Source organism: Ammospiza nelsoni, chromosome 2 (genome assembly GCF_027579445.1).
Source record: "Ammospiza nelsoni isolate bAmmNel1 chromosome 2, bAmmNel1.pri, whole genome shotgun sequence".
Lineage (NCBI taxonomy): Eukaryota > Metazoa > Chordata > Aves > Passeriformes > Passerellidae > Ammospiza > Ammospiza nelsoni.
This window is the reverse complement of record NC_080634.1, coordinates 51,762,083-51,778,258: the sequence shown is the minus strand read 5'-3', so window position 1 is coordinate 51,778,258 and position 16,176 is coordinate 51,762,083. Positions and strand designations below refer to the sequence as shown.

At 35.6% G+C, this 16,176-nt stretch overlaps 1 protein-coding gene across 3 annotated transcripts in view; it reads right to left on the bottom strand.

The window, feature by feature from the left end:
* The window catches only part of PDS5B (PDS5 cohesin associated factor B), a 102,919-nt gene that overhangs the window by 75,986 nt on the left and 10,757 nt on the right, over window positions 1-16,176 (bottom strand). For all 3 annotated transcript variants that reach the window (XM_059493342.1, XM_059493344.1, XM_059493343.1), the window contains exons 2-3: window positions 6,106-6,231; window positions 2,511-2,714 (exon numbers count right to left, since the gene is read on the bottom strand). In XM_059493342.1, the coding sequence (XP_059349325.1) occupies window positions 2,511-2,714; window positions 6,106-6,213 (312 nt within the window). In that variant the 5' untranslated portion in view covers window positions 6,214-6,231. The remainder of the gene's footprint in view (window positions 1-2,510; window positions 2,715-6,105; window positions 6,232-16,176) is intronic.

Sequence of the window (16,176 nt, the reverse complement as noted above, 5' to 3'; positions counted from 1 at the left end):
ACTTTGGCTGCAGCCAAAAAATTGCAATAATTTCACAACTGGACAATAGGTTTTCACATGAGACTGCATAAAGCAAGTCTACATTAGAATCCAGATTTCAAAAACAAAAGTGCTCACACTTCAACTTCAGGGATATTTTTTGGTCTTGTTTTGAGGATTTGTTTGTTTGTTTGTCTTGGGGTTTTTGTTTTGGTTTAGGTTTTTTGTTTTGTTGATTGCTGTCATGATGCCAATTAACTGCATAATGGATTCAGTAATCATCAGTGTCATGGCTCTCACCAGAGAACACCTTCAGATAACTGAAGTTCTGCTACCATTTTACCCTTTTTTAAGGGGTACTTCAGCAGAGGCAGATAGACAGTCCTTCTGTTTCAGTCGTTTTCAATTGACACATATAAATAATTAGATTATTTTCCCACCAGAAAATTAGATTTGGGCTCTAGGCTTTACAAAGACTGAGGAGAGCTCAAAGTTAGAAGTTTTGAGATCCCAGCAGAGCAAACCTACTCCAGCTCTGTTTTTATTCTACTCATGGCATTTTCCATCCCTGCAATCAACTCGCTTTCAATGATCAGCAAGGAATGCAAGATTTACACTGATGATACCCACAAAAAGGAAAACCTGAGATTCTTATCCCTTTCCTCAGCATCCCATCTGCACAACACCTAAGTTACAAAGAGATCCACTGAGTCTGAAGCAAGGGCAAAAACTTGAGATTTAAGTCTTTTCCTCTCAAGAAATTAAACCTTTTTAGCACTCCCCTTTGCCATTTTTAACTTTGGTGTTACACATACAAGAATAGACTCAGCTGCAGTATGGATTTGATATTAAATACTGGGTAAAAATAGTGCCAAGATATAACCCAAGAGGAAGCATTCTTCCTCTTACCTCTGTCATAAAGTGGAGGGAACTCTTCGACATTTCTATCAGAGCTTGTCCTGCAACCACAAAAGCTGAGTTCAGAAGAAATGGGTTTGCAAGAAACCTACCCCAGTAGCCCTAGGCCAAGGTCCCTATTGTTTGTCTTGTCTTTATTTCTCAAAATATGTTTAAAAAACTGCATCAAGCAACTGAATTCTGAAATCCACACAGATTACAGAACTCAATGCTGGCAATGGAAGTCCCTCATCCATTCCAAGTTCTGTTCCAGCAGTGTTTGTAGTATTCTGATACTTCAGGTATGAGATCAGTACTGTAAACCTTCCAATATTGTACACTATGAAATCTGAAGCTTAGTAGCATTTGGTAGATCAACTACTCTAAGGAGGAACTTAGTCAGCCCAACTCAGAAGGATAAATTAAAGCTCTAAGCCTAACAAGCAAATGAAAACATATACTAAAAACTGAAATAGTAATCAGGACACCTGAAAACCAGACTTAAATAGAGCACAGTAGAGAAAGCTAATATTCATCTCCAGGTGAGAGATGCAATCAGTAAGTACAGGAAGTAGATGTTGTACCTCTGATTACACACTAATTCAGAATTAAGAAAACAGAACTAAGAAAAATCCTTAGATATCTCTCCAGTATGTCTGTTAACAAAAGATGTACTACAGCAGTTGGAACGGCACTGTTTCCCTAATTAGGAAGCACTGCTGGCACAACCACTAGATGAGAAATTGAGTGATTTCCTCTTAAGTGATAATAGATAGACCATCCACCACAACCACCTTTCTATCCTACTGTGGAACAAACAAAGACCAAACCAAACTAAACAAAAAAGACCACACACATTTCTATATCAGGGACACAAAAAAAGCACACATTTTTCAGTGTTACTTTCACCTGGTTTTTCCTAGATTTCCCCCAAAACTCAGTTCATCACTTGGGATTCTGACTGCACAAGGGAAACAGTTTGATTTTGAGAGTTGGGAACTAAGTTAGATTTCTACCTTAAAAAGTAAAAGAACTCACAAAATAATAAAAAATTTATTTATTTTTGGAACAAATTAGTCAGATCTGTACTTCGTTTTCAAACCTGACATTTCTCTATCAACCATCTCCATCTAGTGGGATCAGTGATGTCTGTAATTGCAGAATTTCCCAAGCCACATCAAATATCATTTAACTCTGTACAAAAGTACTTTATCTTTGTTTCAATAGAGCCTTTACCTATAAACATACAAGTACCTGCCTCTTGGTAGTTTAATTGGAGATGCAGGGGTATTTCCCCAAGCGAAGGTATTAGCTATCTTGCAAGTGATTTTGATAAAAGCTATACATATAATAAATATTTCTAAAGTAAACTAACCTACAAATCACAAAAACAGTTCAATAAAATAATTATTTTCAATACAAATCCAAAACTCTGCAAGTTATTGGAATATGTACTATATAACCCTTTAAGTCATGGACAACTGACTTGACCAATCCCATCCTAAAATCAAGTGAAAACCTTGATTTGTTTAGGCTGAACCAGAAATAAAAGGAGGCAAAAAACAGTCGTGACCAATTGTATTAATCACTGAGTGTAAAAACCTGCTGTGGAAAAAGAGATTAATTTTATTTACCTTCAGTTTATCCGGTGAAGTGTATGGAGCTTCAGGGGCATAAATTCTGAAAATATCGGCAAGACAACATGCTACCAACAAACGCACATCCTTATCAGGATGTTTGAGGAAAAAATCTGAAGCAAGATGTAAAGCAAGATTTAGGTAGAGCTCCTTTTCTTCTTCAGAGTCCTGGTCCATATCCATGAAAGTTTTCACAACCATCTAAATAGACAGACAGACATTAGTATATAAAATTAAATGCTTTGTGTAACAGAATCCTTACTAAAAGTTTCTTTTCTGGTTTTCTGCAACTTCTGTCAGAAGCATTATTAGCTATGCAGTAGTACTTACTTGAGCAACCAGTGTTTTCATTTTTCAGGGCACAGGAAATACCTGGCCAAGTCCTCTATCAACTGAACCAACACATAGCCTCAGAAGAAATACTGAAAGTCTAGTTGTAGACTTCCCAAATCTTTTTGAGAAACCATATAATCAAGTTTGACAATTGAAGAAGTGCAAAAGGATTCACTGTTACAGCTTGTTACTGTTACTTAAAAATAGACTGTTACTTAAAAATTCAGACAATGGCAAAACTTTATTAAAAATATTTGTTTCTCTCTCAACTATTCAGAGACGATTTTTTCTTCCTATTCTCTTTCAGTTTAAGGTTTTTTACCTATTACGGCTCTGAGGAAAATTCTATTCCCAGTGCTGTCCAGAAGCAGAGCCCACACTTGCAGCAAATGGATATATAAATCCAGGCAGCTGAGTGGCAAGGATGTTGTCCAACAAGATTAAAATGACCACTAGGATTATGAGGATCCAGTTACTGAAGTCATGGAACAAAAAAAGTCTGGGACACCAAATATTTAACATGCTGAATAAAACAAAAGTAGGAAAAGCTATATTTAATAACTGTTAGTTGGTAAGAATTCTTATATTTGAAAAACTTTCTGAAGGAGAAAAATTTATTGACAAAACAAAGTAATTTCTTATCTGACTCACAGAGGCAGAGTTATTTTAAGGAGTTCAGCTCTTGTAAAATTAACAAAATTATACTAAACCCTTAATTACACAATCCTGAGAATTAAAGCCAAAATTCCTATCTACTTCTTCAGTGCAAGAAGAGATGTTATTCAAAGAATAATAATTTAAAGTCCCAGAATCCTATAACACTGCAAAATACTTTATTTTGCTATAGTTTGTTGTTTGGTTGGGTTTTTTTCCCCCTCCAAAAAATTTACTATAACTGGTCAGGGAGTAAGAAGCCCAACTCAAAAAAATCCCAAACTTCTACATAACTAGGATCACAGAAGCTGTGAAGTTTTCAAACATATGAGAATCCTTTACAAAAAGGCATAAAAGATCAGCAGCTTAGGCAGACACAACCTCCATTGCAAGAAAAAAAAGGCCTCCGCAGTCAGGCACAAGACCTGAAGTGTACTGGTGCCCTTATACACTAATTAATTTACAAGTCAGAACTGTTTTCACTTCCATGAAAAGTAGTCTTTTCATACTTCTTGCAACAAGTATGCAAGTTTTTCTACTCTGGAAATGAACCTTTCATGTTTTTTCCCTGATAACATGAACATCTGTACAAGTCAGGACAACAAAGATCAGTCATCCTGTCTGCAGAGCAATCCATCACAGTGTTTAAGGAAAAACAAAGGACAACAAGTTAGTTGTCCTAGCCTGGTTTTCCAGGTTCCTGCAAAGCAATAAGTTAGAGGACTCCAGAGCCTGAAATCACACCCAGACCACCACAATTTATACTCCTGGAGCTTCATCTTCCAGATGTGGCACATATTTCTTAACCCATTCAATTTTTACTACATCATTCCACAGAAACGAGCTTTGGAATTTACTGGTATGAAACTGACAGAAAAGTGCATTATTAGACTGCTGGTCTAAAATTAATATTTCATTAGATGATGATTTGGTTCTTGTGTATTAAAAAAAACTGTGGAAAAAATGCTTTTCTCACACTACTCATCATTTCCAAGAGTTTATCACCTTCTTTCTGTCTTCAGTGCTAGCTGACAACTGTCACCATTTGGTTTCTATCTCATTTTGAAATCTATTATAAACTTTAAGAGGGCATCAATTCAAAATGCATAAAATGTCCAATGTAAATTATGCTAATACAGAAATTCATTCTGCATATTTTCCATTTTATTCTCAGATTTCTCAATAATTTGCATTTATATTAATATATCATTATCAACAAACAGCAGAACGTCTGCTTGTGCACAGAAGAGTGCTTTTTCCCTAATAATTGCATGAATTTGGCATTCAGAGAAATCAAGAGGCTAATAGTTCACTTATTTATCAACCACTGTTCTTTAGCACTTGCAACTGTGTTTATACTGAAGTTTTGTACACTTGTGGTGTAGCATGGAACATTCAACCTCTTATAAAAGAAATACTTCAGTTTTTTCCCTGCCTGAGCACCAATGAGTTCATAGCCAGAATAAACAACTAACAAGAAACACAAGACATCTTACAAGGTCCTCTTATTCTGCAAGACAAATCAAGTTGACAGAAGGGACTAGACATTCAAGGTCAGAAATGAAATTAAGCTACAGGAGAAAAATTATTAGTAAGAACTGTGGTGCTGCATTTCCACAAGCTGGAAAAAATATGCAAGTGCTAACAAAGAATTCCTTCTCTTAGGAATCATTCATATGTAAAGTTATAAACATTGTCTTTTATTCAGTACCATAGAATGCAATATACTCACTGAAGTCCATCAACCAAAATCCCAAAGCCTAAACAAGTTACTGGGGGGAAGACAAGAAGCAGCCCTTGTGGTCTGGGATTTTATTGGTTTTTGTTCATTTACCCATAGTTCCAACTGACTTAAAGCTACTTCAGAAAATTGCAAATTAAGCTCCTTCATCTGTTAGAATACTTAAGGTTCCCTTCCCACATCTGTTCCCTCCTGTTTCACAGGGCAAGCCCAAGCTGTAGGCACTCCTCCTGCACAATACAGGCCTGCCTTTTTGTGAGAGTACAAAGGGTAGATGCAGAACTGTAGTAACAAAATTAGCCTCCAATTCTGTCCAACTTTCCTGTACACTTAGGCCAGATAAAATGGTCAAGAAATTCAAGACAGAAATACATCAAAGACTGTAAGTGTAGTCAAAGCATATATACTAAAGTATAACAAAAATTACCTTCATCATGATACAGGCTAAAACAACAACAATAAAGGTTTTTATAAACAAACCGAAGAGTGTGAAGGCATAAAAAGAATGTATTGAGACGTATACAAATTATTTCCAAAATTATTGCTCTCTTTTAGAGAGGAAAATACTGGAAAACAATGAAAGTACTGACTTAGCATAGGAGCTGAAATAAAATTTAAGCGGCATTTTAAATTAAGGCAGCCCATTTCTATTTGTGATTTTTAAATGCATTTAAACCTTTTTTGAACAAGCCATTTCAAGAAAGTGGTAGAAGAGAAGGCACAAGAGCAAACAATTTTCTCCTTCTATGCCTAGAAAAGGTAAAGCCCAAAGGGAAAAAAAACCCATTTCAGATATAAAATATAGGATTAATGAACATCTTTTACAAGAAACTTTAATCTGCAAGCAATTAGTTGCTTACTAACCTTTAGCCTTCTCACCATCTCTTCTTTAGATATTTTATCAGAGATTTCTTTGACTCCTGGAGGATATGTGATTTTTCCATCATTGGCTCTCGTCTTTGAATGAGCCATGATTTCACGGTTTTAAAACTGTGGAAAGAAAATAACAAGACAATGCTGTTTAACTAGTTCATGCTTAACCATATCTGTCCCACTTTGACAAACAAAATCCAACTAGAAATATACCAATAAACCCGTACAAACACTAAAAAGGACAAAATATTTTGATTGGTTTCAGTAATCTATACTGTGGGAGACAGCAACAGTTTTGATATGCAGGTAGATTGTCCTATGACACAACAAAGCTTCCAATAAGGACACATCAGAAAAAAGCTAAAACTCCTCATTGCAGAATGTCATTGATCTTCACACTAACAAGATGCAACAAAGAATCTTACTGTATTGTATGATCTGTTGCAATCTCTTGGTAATAACAGATCCTAGCTAGCTTGGGTGTTCAGACATCTGAAGTGGACTTTGTGTCCATTTTTACTCTTTTGGAAAATGCCATTTTCCAAAATGCCTAAACACCAGTGCTGTTAATTGTTACACATCACTAGTTCTAAATCCCCAATACTACCAAGCAAGCAGCAAACAGAGAATGAAAAATACAAGTCTTTCCTCTACATCATTAAAACCAAGTTTTCAAGTGAAAGACTGCAGAAAAGCAATGGTATCTTCTTCCTAAATTCTAACTAGGAACACAACTCAGCTACTTGGTTTCTAGTCCCTTTAAACTGATGCAAATGAAAACTACCATGTAATCCACTCTAAGTTATGCAGAGTTTCATTGCTTTAGAGAAGGAAGCTGAACTGAAATCCTTACTTACATAAAAGCAATCAATACAAAAGACGGTGAAAAAATCTAGATGGCATTTGTGGGAACAATCAGGATCTTAGAAAAAAGACTGTACCAGGGCAGTTACAAATGAAGAATGTAACAAAACAAACAAATTTCTTTGTCATTGTCTTGATATTTTTATTTATTAGTTAAAAATATGATCCACTTCTAGTAGTCATGGCTGTTCTGAACTGTGAATCCCAAGTATCAGGATTGTATTCCGCAGTTCATATTTCACGAAAACAACCAAAGTTACAGATTTTGCTTCATCTTCACCTAATCTTTTACCAAAGAAAAAGTTAGCATTGGCTTTTTTTTTTTTTTTTGCAAAGAACACATACAGCACAACAAATTTTTTGTAAATAGGGAAAACATGAATAGAACAAACATAATCAGATTTCATTCAACAGGCATGACATGCAATGTACTTCAACAGATACATGAAAATCAACTCAGTTTGTCATCTTCTCTGCCCCTACAAGCAGAGGAACAGTGCCACATGCTTGCACTTGTAGTAAAAATTGACAGCGACAAAGCTGGGAGGAAACAAAGCTCATTGAAGTAACTTTTTCTAATACTAAAATATGATGCCACTTTTATCCCCGTTATATATTTTTAACATACTGCAATGACAAGTCCATGTCAAGTCTAGGACTCCTCAAAAGCACACAGAAATTGTAATGAAGTTCACTCTTCTTGTCATATGACACAGATATTACACTCTACCTTTCAGATGGGATGATGTTATATATTACACCTAAATTCATTTTAACAGCTCATCACAGCAGAAGGGAGCCTTGCTTGCCTTTGCATAAAAGCATCAGATGCTTTGTTGGACCAATCAAACTCACCAACTCAAAAAACAAGCCTAATTGTTTTTGAAAAGTGTGTGACAAGCATCAAAGCTAACTCAAGGGAAAGAACAGGAACTAGGGGAACTGGGGAACAAAACTCCATTTTCCAGTGGTGGATAGCTGTCATATCAGATCAAATGCAGTGGAAACTTGATTAGAACATCATGATGTAGTCCCATTTGGAGCACATTTTGAAATAATTCAAAGACTGAAACTCATACATTACAGTCAAGTTCAACTGTGCAGCCAATATGTCCAATGGCCATGCAACCAAGCTTTTAAGCTTCAGTAGCATCCAAGGTCTGCATGAAACTGAACATCTGTATTGTGTTTATGTGGCAAGGCTTTGGTAGGGGGGGAGGCTGAAGGCAGAGCCCCTGGGGGAAGAGACATGGGGCTGCCCCCATAACAAACAGAGCCAGCTCCAGACAGCTCCAAAATGGACTCATCCCTTGCCAAAGTTGAGCCATCAGTGATGCTGGCAGTGCCTCTGTGATAATGCATTTAAGAACTGACAAAAAAAAATGCTGTATAGCAGTTACTAGGAATAAAAGTGTGAAAAACCTGCAGCCACCAAGGTTAGTGGAGAATGAAAATAATCTCCCTGTAATTATCTTGACCCATGAGCATTTTTCTTATTTCCTTCCCTGTTCCATTAAGCAAGAAGAGTGAGAGAGCAGCAGTGTTAGCACCTAACAGTCAGCCAAGGTTACAGACAGGGATGAACACAGATTAACCCTCTCAGAGGTACAGAAAAAATTAACAGAACTTCAATTTCTAGATAATTAATACACCTAGTCTTACAGGGTCAAGAATAATTCTAAAAAGGTTCTAAGAAATAGAACATAAAGGATAAAGAATTATAAAGCTTCTAACACTGAGAGAAACAAAAACCGTTCAAAAGAAACAGCAGAAAACAAAACCTATCATTCAAAAAAGAAATCCAATGCTAAGCAAACTTGTACAACAGTTATAACTTCAATTACCTAAGTAAAACTTCATTACATTCCACTGCTAGAAGTTCCTGTTCTTCTGGACTGCCAATAAAACTGTGCATACCTAGCTTTATCAAAATAATCTGTGTTGAACACTTAGTAGAATCTAGGATTTTACTTGGGAGCAGGGTGGGGGGGAAGGTGTTTTGGTGATTCTAACCAAATGCAAGTCTCTGTGATTTCACATTAGATACATCAGCTGTTTCAGTGAACTTCTGTCATGGAAAAAGAAGACAGTAGCAGCTAAGAACAGCAGCCTCAAGGCCAGCTGCATGTACAACATGTTGAAAATGAAAATCCATAAGCCCGTGATCTGATATTCAATGACTGAATTTCAAAAAGCTTTTAAAATTCATTTTTACAGATTCAGTGTATTGCAAAAGAAAACAGTCTGAGATGACAAGCATTTTGAAAGAAGGAAATTCTTTCAAAGCATCTTTGAGATTCAACAGACTCAGCTGACAGTTTCTATTTTTTTTTTAACAAATGGTATTTTAGAAGTTTTTCACCATGTTTTCAAACATCCAGTACTATTCCATATACATCATGAGAAGGGAAAGAGCACAAGTCTTACAAGAAGAGGCTGAGGGAGCTGTGGTTGTTTAGCTTGGAGAAGACTCAGGTAGGACCTTACTGCTCTCAAAAACTATCTGAAAAAAGGTGTGGTGATGTGGGGATTGGTCTTTTCTTCCAGGTAATCTATGACAACACAAGAGGAAATGGCCTCAAATGGCACTAGGGAAGGTTTAGATTTGACATTAGGAAAAATTCCTTCACCAGAAGAGTGGTCAGGCATTGAAACAGGCATCCCAGGGAATCTGTAGAATCACCATCCCTAGCAGTGTTCAAAAGGTAGGTGGATGTAGCACTTGAGGACATGGTTTAGTGGAGAACACAGTGGTTCTGGGTTTACAGTTGGACTCAGTGATCTCAGAGGTCTTTTCCAACCTTAATGATCCTATGAAAAAGGAAAATGTTCACATGGATGCCTTTTTTAAGGCAAGAAAACAATTCAGACCATGAAATGCTTTGCACCATGCAGAATTCCAGGACATAAACTAAACTTTAACATGTGCCCTGTTTCTGCTGTTATATGAGGATAAAGAAGGGAGATAGATGTCACAAGAAACTTGAACAAATATATAACAAATTCCAGTCCTAACAAATAGGAATAAAAATCATGATTCAATCAGACTTTGGTTTTTTTAGTTATCTTAAACAGTACTGTAAGCTAAGACTTCAAAAGCTATGAAGAAAATAAATATATTTTAAGCTAATAGAGGATTTAAGATACAAACTTTACTCTTTGTACACATGGAGATGATACAGCAGTACTTAAGATATCCAGAAACTGCTTGTGTCAACACAGAAGCACCACTGCAATTGTAATTTCTCAAATACCTAAAGTCAGGAACCAAGAGCCAGTCTTCAGAAGGATATTGAAAAATAGTATGTATAAAATAGCATGACAAATTAAAAACTAAGTTATAAGGGAGGTGAGGTGGAAGAAACTACTACAGACAAAAGAAAGAAAGATGACAAAACACATACCCTTTGTACAATGACAACAGGAAAACTAAAGCACGGAAAAAACCCAAAAGCAGAAGTTACATTTGTTGGACATTAGATCAGGATGGATTAAAAAGTCATCCACCTCTTGTGACAAAAATCACAAGATCATATTTAATTTAAAATTATGACTACCAGCCAGACCACAAATGGGAACAATCAATTAATCTGAACAGAGTTAATTAGTAGTAAGTACCACTGCCAAAACTGGTCAAGCTCAAATAAATAAACTACACATGAGTTCTCTACATAATGAGTAGCATCCAACAGCTACTCAGTTTCAGCTAAGTCTACTGGCCATTATATTACTAAAACATTCATAGATGTTCTCTATAGAGTAGATAACTTCATGAATAGCTTAACTTCACATATACTACTTGCTCAATACTTTAAAATACTGACTGTGATTATGCAAATAAAATATGGATTGATATCTTGCATATTCAGTATCTATGCAAATATACTTCAAAGGTCAATAAATATCATTAGAGGATGTTAAGTCAATGATCTACTGGAGGACTTAAACCACACTCCATTTAATTGTATTTTGTTTGGTTGACAGTTTACATTGCCTATGGTGATTTAATTAACTGTGCTAATCATTAAACAAACTGTGCCTTAACACACATGAAGACATCATGTGTCAACAGTGACTTTCCAGAGACATATACATGTGTTTAAATCTTCCAGATAGTTTTGTAGAAGTCTTACCCAAGTGATGAAGCAAACTTTACCAAATCAACCCTTGATTCCTTGCAAGTCTGGCTCCTGCCTTACTACCACTTCCTCTTGAAAATCCAGGACCCAAACATGAGGACTTAGAAGATCTCCAGAAACACTGACCAACTTAGTAAACTCTATAATCATTATTTTTCAGAACTTTCACTGAATATATAATTATCTATATAGTTATTCTTAAGATAACTTAAAAATAATGTATACAGAATCTAAGAAAGTATACATCAAATTTATGTAGGCTAAGATATATATACTTTTAGATCTATGTTTGCAAGACATTTTTTAATATGCCAGTGAGAATAACACTTTCTTCATGTTCACAAAGGCATTAGAAGCTCAAGTGAATTTAGTAAGTGGTTCACATGGAATAAAATTTGAATGTGTAAAGAACTAAATATACATTTCCACAGTTCATACCATCCCAACAAGAACGTGTAGCCGAAAAAAAGGATTGGCAAATATTGATCAACACTTTCTCCACAACCAAGCAGGATGACCAGTGGCCTCTCACTGTCACAGGCCATTCCATCAACAATCCAAAAACAGTTTAGAAGACGCAAAAACATTTTCCTAAATTGTCTCTTTGGACATTGCAAGGAAGTAAAATCTTTTCCATCTCATAAATTACACTACAAATTTTACTCCAAAGCTCTATTCCTTTTTCAATACAGTTTGTAATTTCTTGTTATTATTTTTATGCATTTTTTATTTCTGCAGCCTTAGTGGGTAGCATCCCTGCATGAATTAATGTAAACCATGACAAATGCTTGAAGATCACTTTGTTTCAACAACACAGGACGTATGAAAATATTTGTCAAGATGTAATTTCCACAAAAGATGCAACAAGATATCATTAAGAGATTACTCAGCAACTTACAGAAGTGGAAGAGGCAGGCATCTTTCTCCTTCATTAGTATTATTAATAAAACAAATAACATAACAATTTAAGTCATTTACAGAAATTCTTTATACCCTGGTAAACTCCTGCTGGCATACAGCTGATTGACAACAAGTGATCAAGGTGAGAAGTGACTTTGGTGTTAGAGGCTTGCATTATCCAACTGCCACTAAACTAAACCTATTTCCATAATGTCTCTACTGCTAGGGAGTTATAACTTGGCTATAAAAAGCCACTCCAAACTGAAATTTGGCAAGCTGAAATTAATTTTTTTTTGCTGTTGAATAAAATAGAAAACTTTAGTGTGTTGGACCAAAGGTGCTTATGTAAATCCAGGTTATTCTTCATACTGATTCAGGTATAATGGCTAGACTAATACTTTCAATTCTCTTTTAGAAATGTATCATGTTACACTGCTTACTTAACTATCATTAAATCAAGATACTAGTATTATCCATATCAATAAAATGCTAGCTTCCCATTTCTGGGAGGCAGCATAGTAAGGACTGTTCCAGGAAGAATTTACAGAAGCCACTAATTAAATGTCATCTGGAATGAAGACCCAAATTATAAGGTAAAAGTAAGTCTCAGTCCAACAAATGACATTAAAAGTACTGGGTTTCACTACAGAATGCCATTAATGGCAGTCCTCTGACAGTCATATATAAGTAACAACCTGTTTAAATTAGGAAATACTTTTTTCAAACTTACACCAGAAAATGCACCAAAGCGCATTAAGTTTCTTTATTAACATACTAACTTTGGAAAATTAAAAGATGTGCAGGTGGTAACTGTGCAAGAAGAAATATCATCACAATACAGAGTGGATTTAGAGGATTCAGAAAAGAACAAGGAAGATTAACAGGTGATACCAAAATCAGCACATGCGCACTAAAGGGCCTCAAGCAACTTAAACAGAGTTGCAATCAGTCAGAGAATGATGCCAGGCAAGTCTTCACTTCCACTGATAAGTTTTTTTTTCAAACTTCATTAAAGAAAGCCTCCCAAAGATTTAGCAAGCAGAAAGTATTCAGTAGCAACTTATCTCAGCACACAGCTCTCTCCAGTGGTGTTGCAGACACTTGCAGATTCCACAAAATGTAAGTGACCCAACTTTAGGTTTCAGCATTTTGCCAGATGTTACTGTTGTCATTTGTCTTTTAATAAAACTGCCCCTTTTTTATGCCATTTATGAAACCGCATTTTCACTGAAACACACTCAGATTTTAAAAAAATTATCAGAAACTATATAAAAGAATCCACCATTAAACCATTCAACAAGCTAAAGAAAAATAAAACTGACTTATTATTGTGAGATCTCTGCTTTCACACTTCTGCTCAAGACTAAGTAAAAGGGAATGTAAGAATTAAAATGGTTTATTTCTGTGTATGGCTGCAGGAAAAGAAATTACAAAGAGATAAAAACTGGAAGGCAATAGTAAAAGAATCTGACAGAGAAAGAAGAGTGTAGGCAGACTAAATATGATTTTAATAAAATAGACATCTGCAACATATTTTTCAGTTTAGCCAAATACTAGGGAAAACATTCCTTAGGTGGTCACATTATTCAAGCATACTACACAAAATCTTAAGAAAAGACAAGCTATGAGCAGTCCTCAGAGTGCTCAAACAGAAGTGATTTGGTGGTGTACATAACTCAAACAGGGGGGGTCACAGGCAATGTCCATGCCAAAGGAACAAAATTAAGCTTTAAGCTTTTGTACCCATGACTGGGTGCAAGAAACGTTTTTATACTACTGAGTGAGCTCCAACAACCACTTAGTGAAGTTGCAAGTAGTAATCAGAGCCCTCAAAACAGGACAGTTCTACCACAGAGACCAAAAAATACAAAAATAAAGATAAAATTGAAGCCAAACTGAGATATCCACTGTAAATAAGCTTTAAAAAAATTGCACTTCAGCAGCTAGAATCAAAAAGGAAGTACTGCTGTATAGTAATGACTGTAAAGAAAGAAGTTACTGAAGCATCCCATCTAGGATATTGGAGTGTCCTCCAATAAAATCAGCTGAATACCCATTTTCAGAGAAATGACAGTTAAACTTTCTTCTGACAACTGGTAACAGGTATCTTTAATCAGAAGTTACTGTGTCTACACTTACAAACTCCACATTTTCAAATCAAAGCAATCACATGGGCGCCATCCAGGAATTCATGAACCTCTGTGGACCACAACGTTTTTAAAGGTATTTAAAAATTAAGGTGCAATACCCTTCAATTTAAAAAATTTAAATTAACTTTAAAAATTAAGGTACATTGCAAGGAAATAAAAGCAGCATTCCCATTACTAATGCAGAGCAAAAAAAAAAAAAAAAAAAGGGTAATAAAACTACCACTAAAGGTGCACTAGTTTGATATCAGTAATATTTTGAGAGTTTAAGAAAAAATCTTCACACTGAAGTCAGAATTTCAAAAACAGGGATAAATGTAACTTACAGGTTTATCATATTATCCTGGGATAATTTATGTTTGGTTCATCTGTGATAAAACAATCCACACTTTCCTTGCACCAGATATCATTTATTATGGAAGCATTAAATTGGAAATCATAGACAGATGGATGCAGAGATGGATGATATTGTCATTCAGCAAAACATTGACAGTTTAGAGCAACAGAAATGTTTGCAAATATAAAGACTGCGTATGAACATCTAAACAAGAATATACACACTAACTCTGAAAAAAAGTCAGCTGTAAGGGGAAAACAACAGAAGTCTAAAGAGGGGCCAATGCCTAGGTTATAGTCTCATGGTTGTTTTTCTACTCCACATTAATTCTAGGACAAGGTACTTCAAGAACTTCCTCTCCTCAGTGAAAATACTCAAGCACACAATTCTGTGCAATATGATCTAGGGTAACCCTGCTTGTGATCAGAGAGCTTGGATCAGGTCCCTTCCAACCTGACCCATCCTGTGAAACAAACAAACCAATGCCCACAAACCCAAAACTCCATCAGCTGACACCCATCTTAAGGTACTGGCAAGAACTAGCTTGGAATACCATGTGTACCCACCAGCACCTATCATTCAGACAGTACAAACCAGGAGAAGCACCCATGAAGTCTATTACATGTGCAGCACGTGCACAGAGGGGACAAGAAGAGACTGCCAGGAGGGTGAGTAGAAAAGAGACAGAAATCACCATAAATCACACAAATACCATGAGATCCCACCCAAAGAAAATGAATCACATAAGACAAAAGGTCAAAGATAAATCACTTAATGAAGAAAAACTGATCACAAGAAGCAGACTTCTAGTTTTTAAATTAAAATTTAAGAATGACTTTCTTGTCAATATCTGAAACAAAATATCCAAATAGAATACCATACAACTTGATCAATATGCAGAGATTAGCCCCTTGCTTTCATATGGTACGTTTAAAAAGCAGACCATGAACTCCACAAAACATTCTCTTTCCAGAATCGCCAGAAACACTGGAAGTTCCTAGGCTGATACTCAAAACAGAGAAGAACCAACAACCAGCCTAGGTATCAAAATTCCAGAATATTATGGATGTAATGGTTTACGGTCATAATATTGACACAGCTGTCTTTTACCAGGGAAGTTACTTTAGGATTTAGTAAGCAGGAATTGTTTGTTTCCTTCCTCCAGCTGCTAGAAAAGAATGGGGGAAAAGGGGCAGGAATTACTACTTTTCTTTAAATTAACTATTTTCAAAAACAGTCATAGAAATCTCAGATACCTTGCAATACATAATTTCAAATGATTAACAGCTGCTGACACAAGCAGAGAAAAAAACCATGCAAGAACGGCATGGAAGCCATGAGGAAAATAAGGAGAACGTAACAGGAAGCTGGAGACAACTACAACACACAAACATCAGGCACAAATCAAGTTTAACCTCCGTGTTGTCCCTTGGGAGGAAACAAGACTTGGTATTATTTTAGTGTACCATTTATTTTGCTAAAAGTGCCTTATTGAGTCTTACCATGAAACTTTGCTGGTTTTTGGTTTGTTTTTTGGTAAAAAGTAAAATTAAACAAATGTCACCCCCTAATACTAAGGAAAAAACCCTTAATACTAAGAATATGAAAAAAAAAACAAAATACCTAAAACGAATAAAATAAACAACTAAAATGAAATTTTAGAAAATACTAGTAT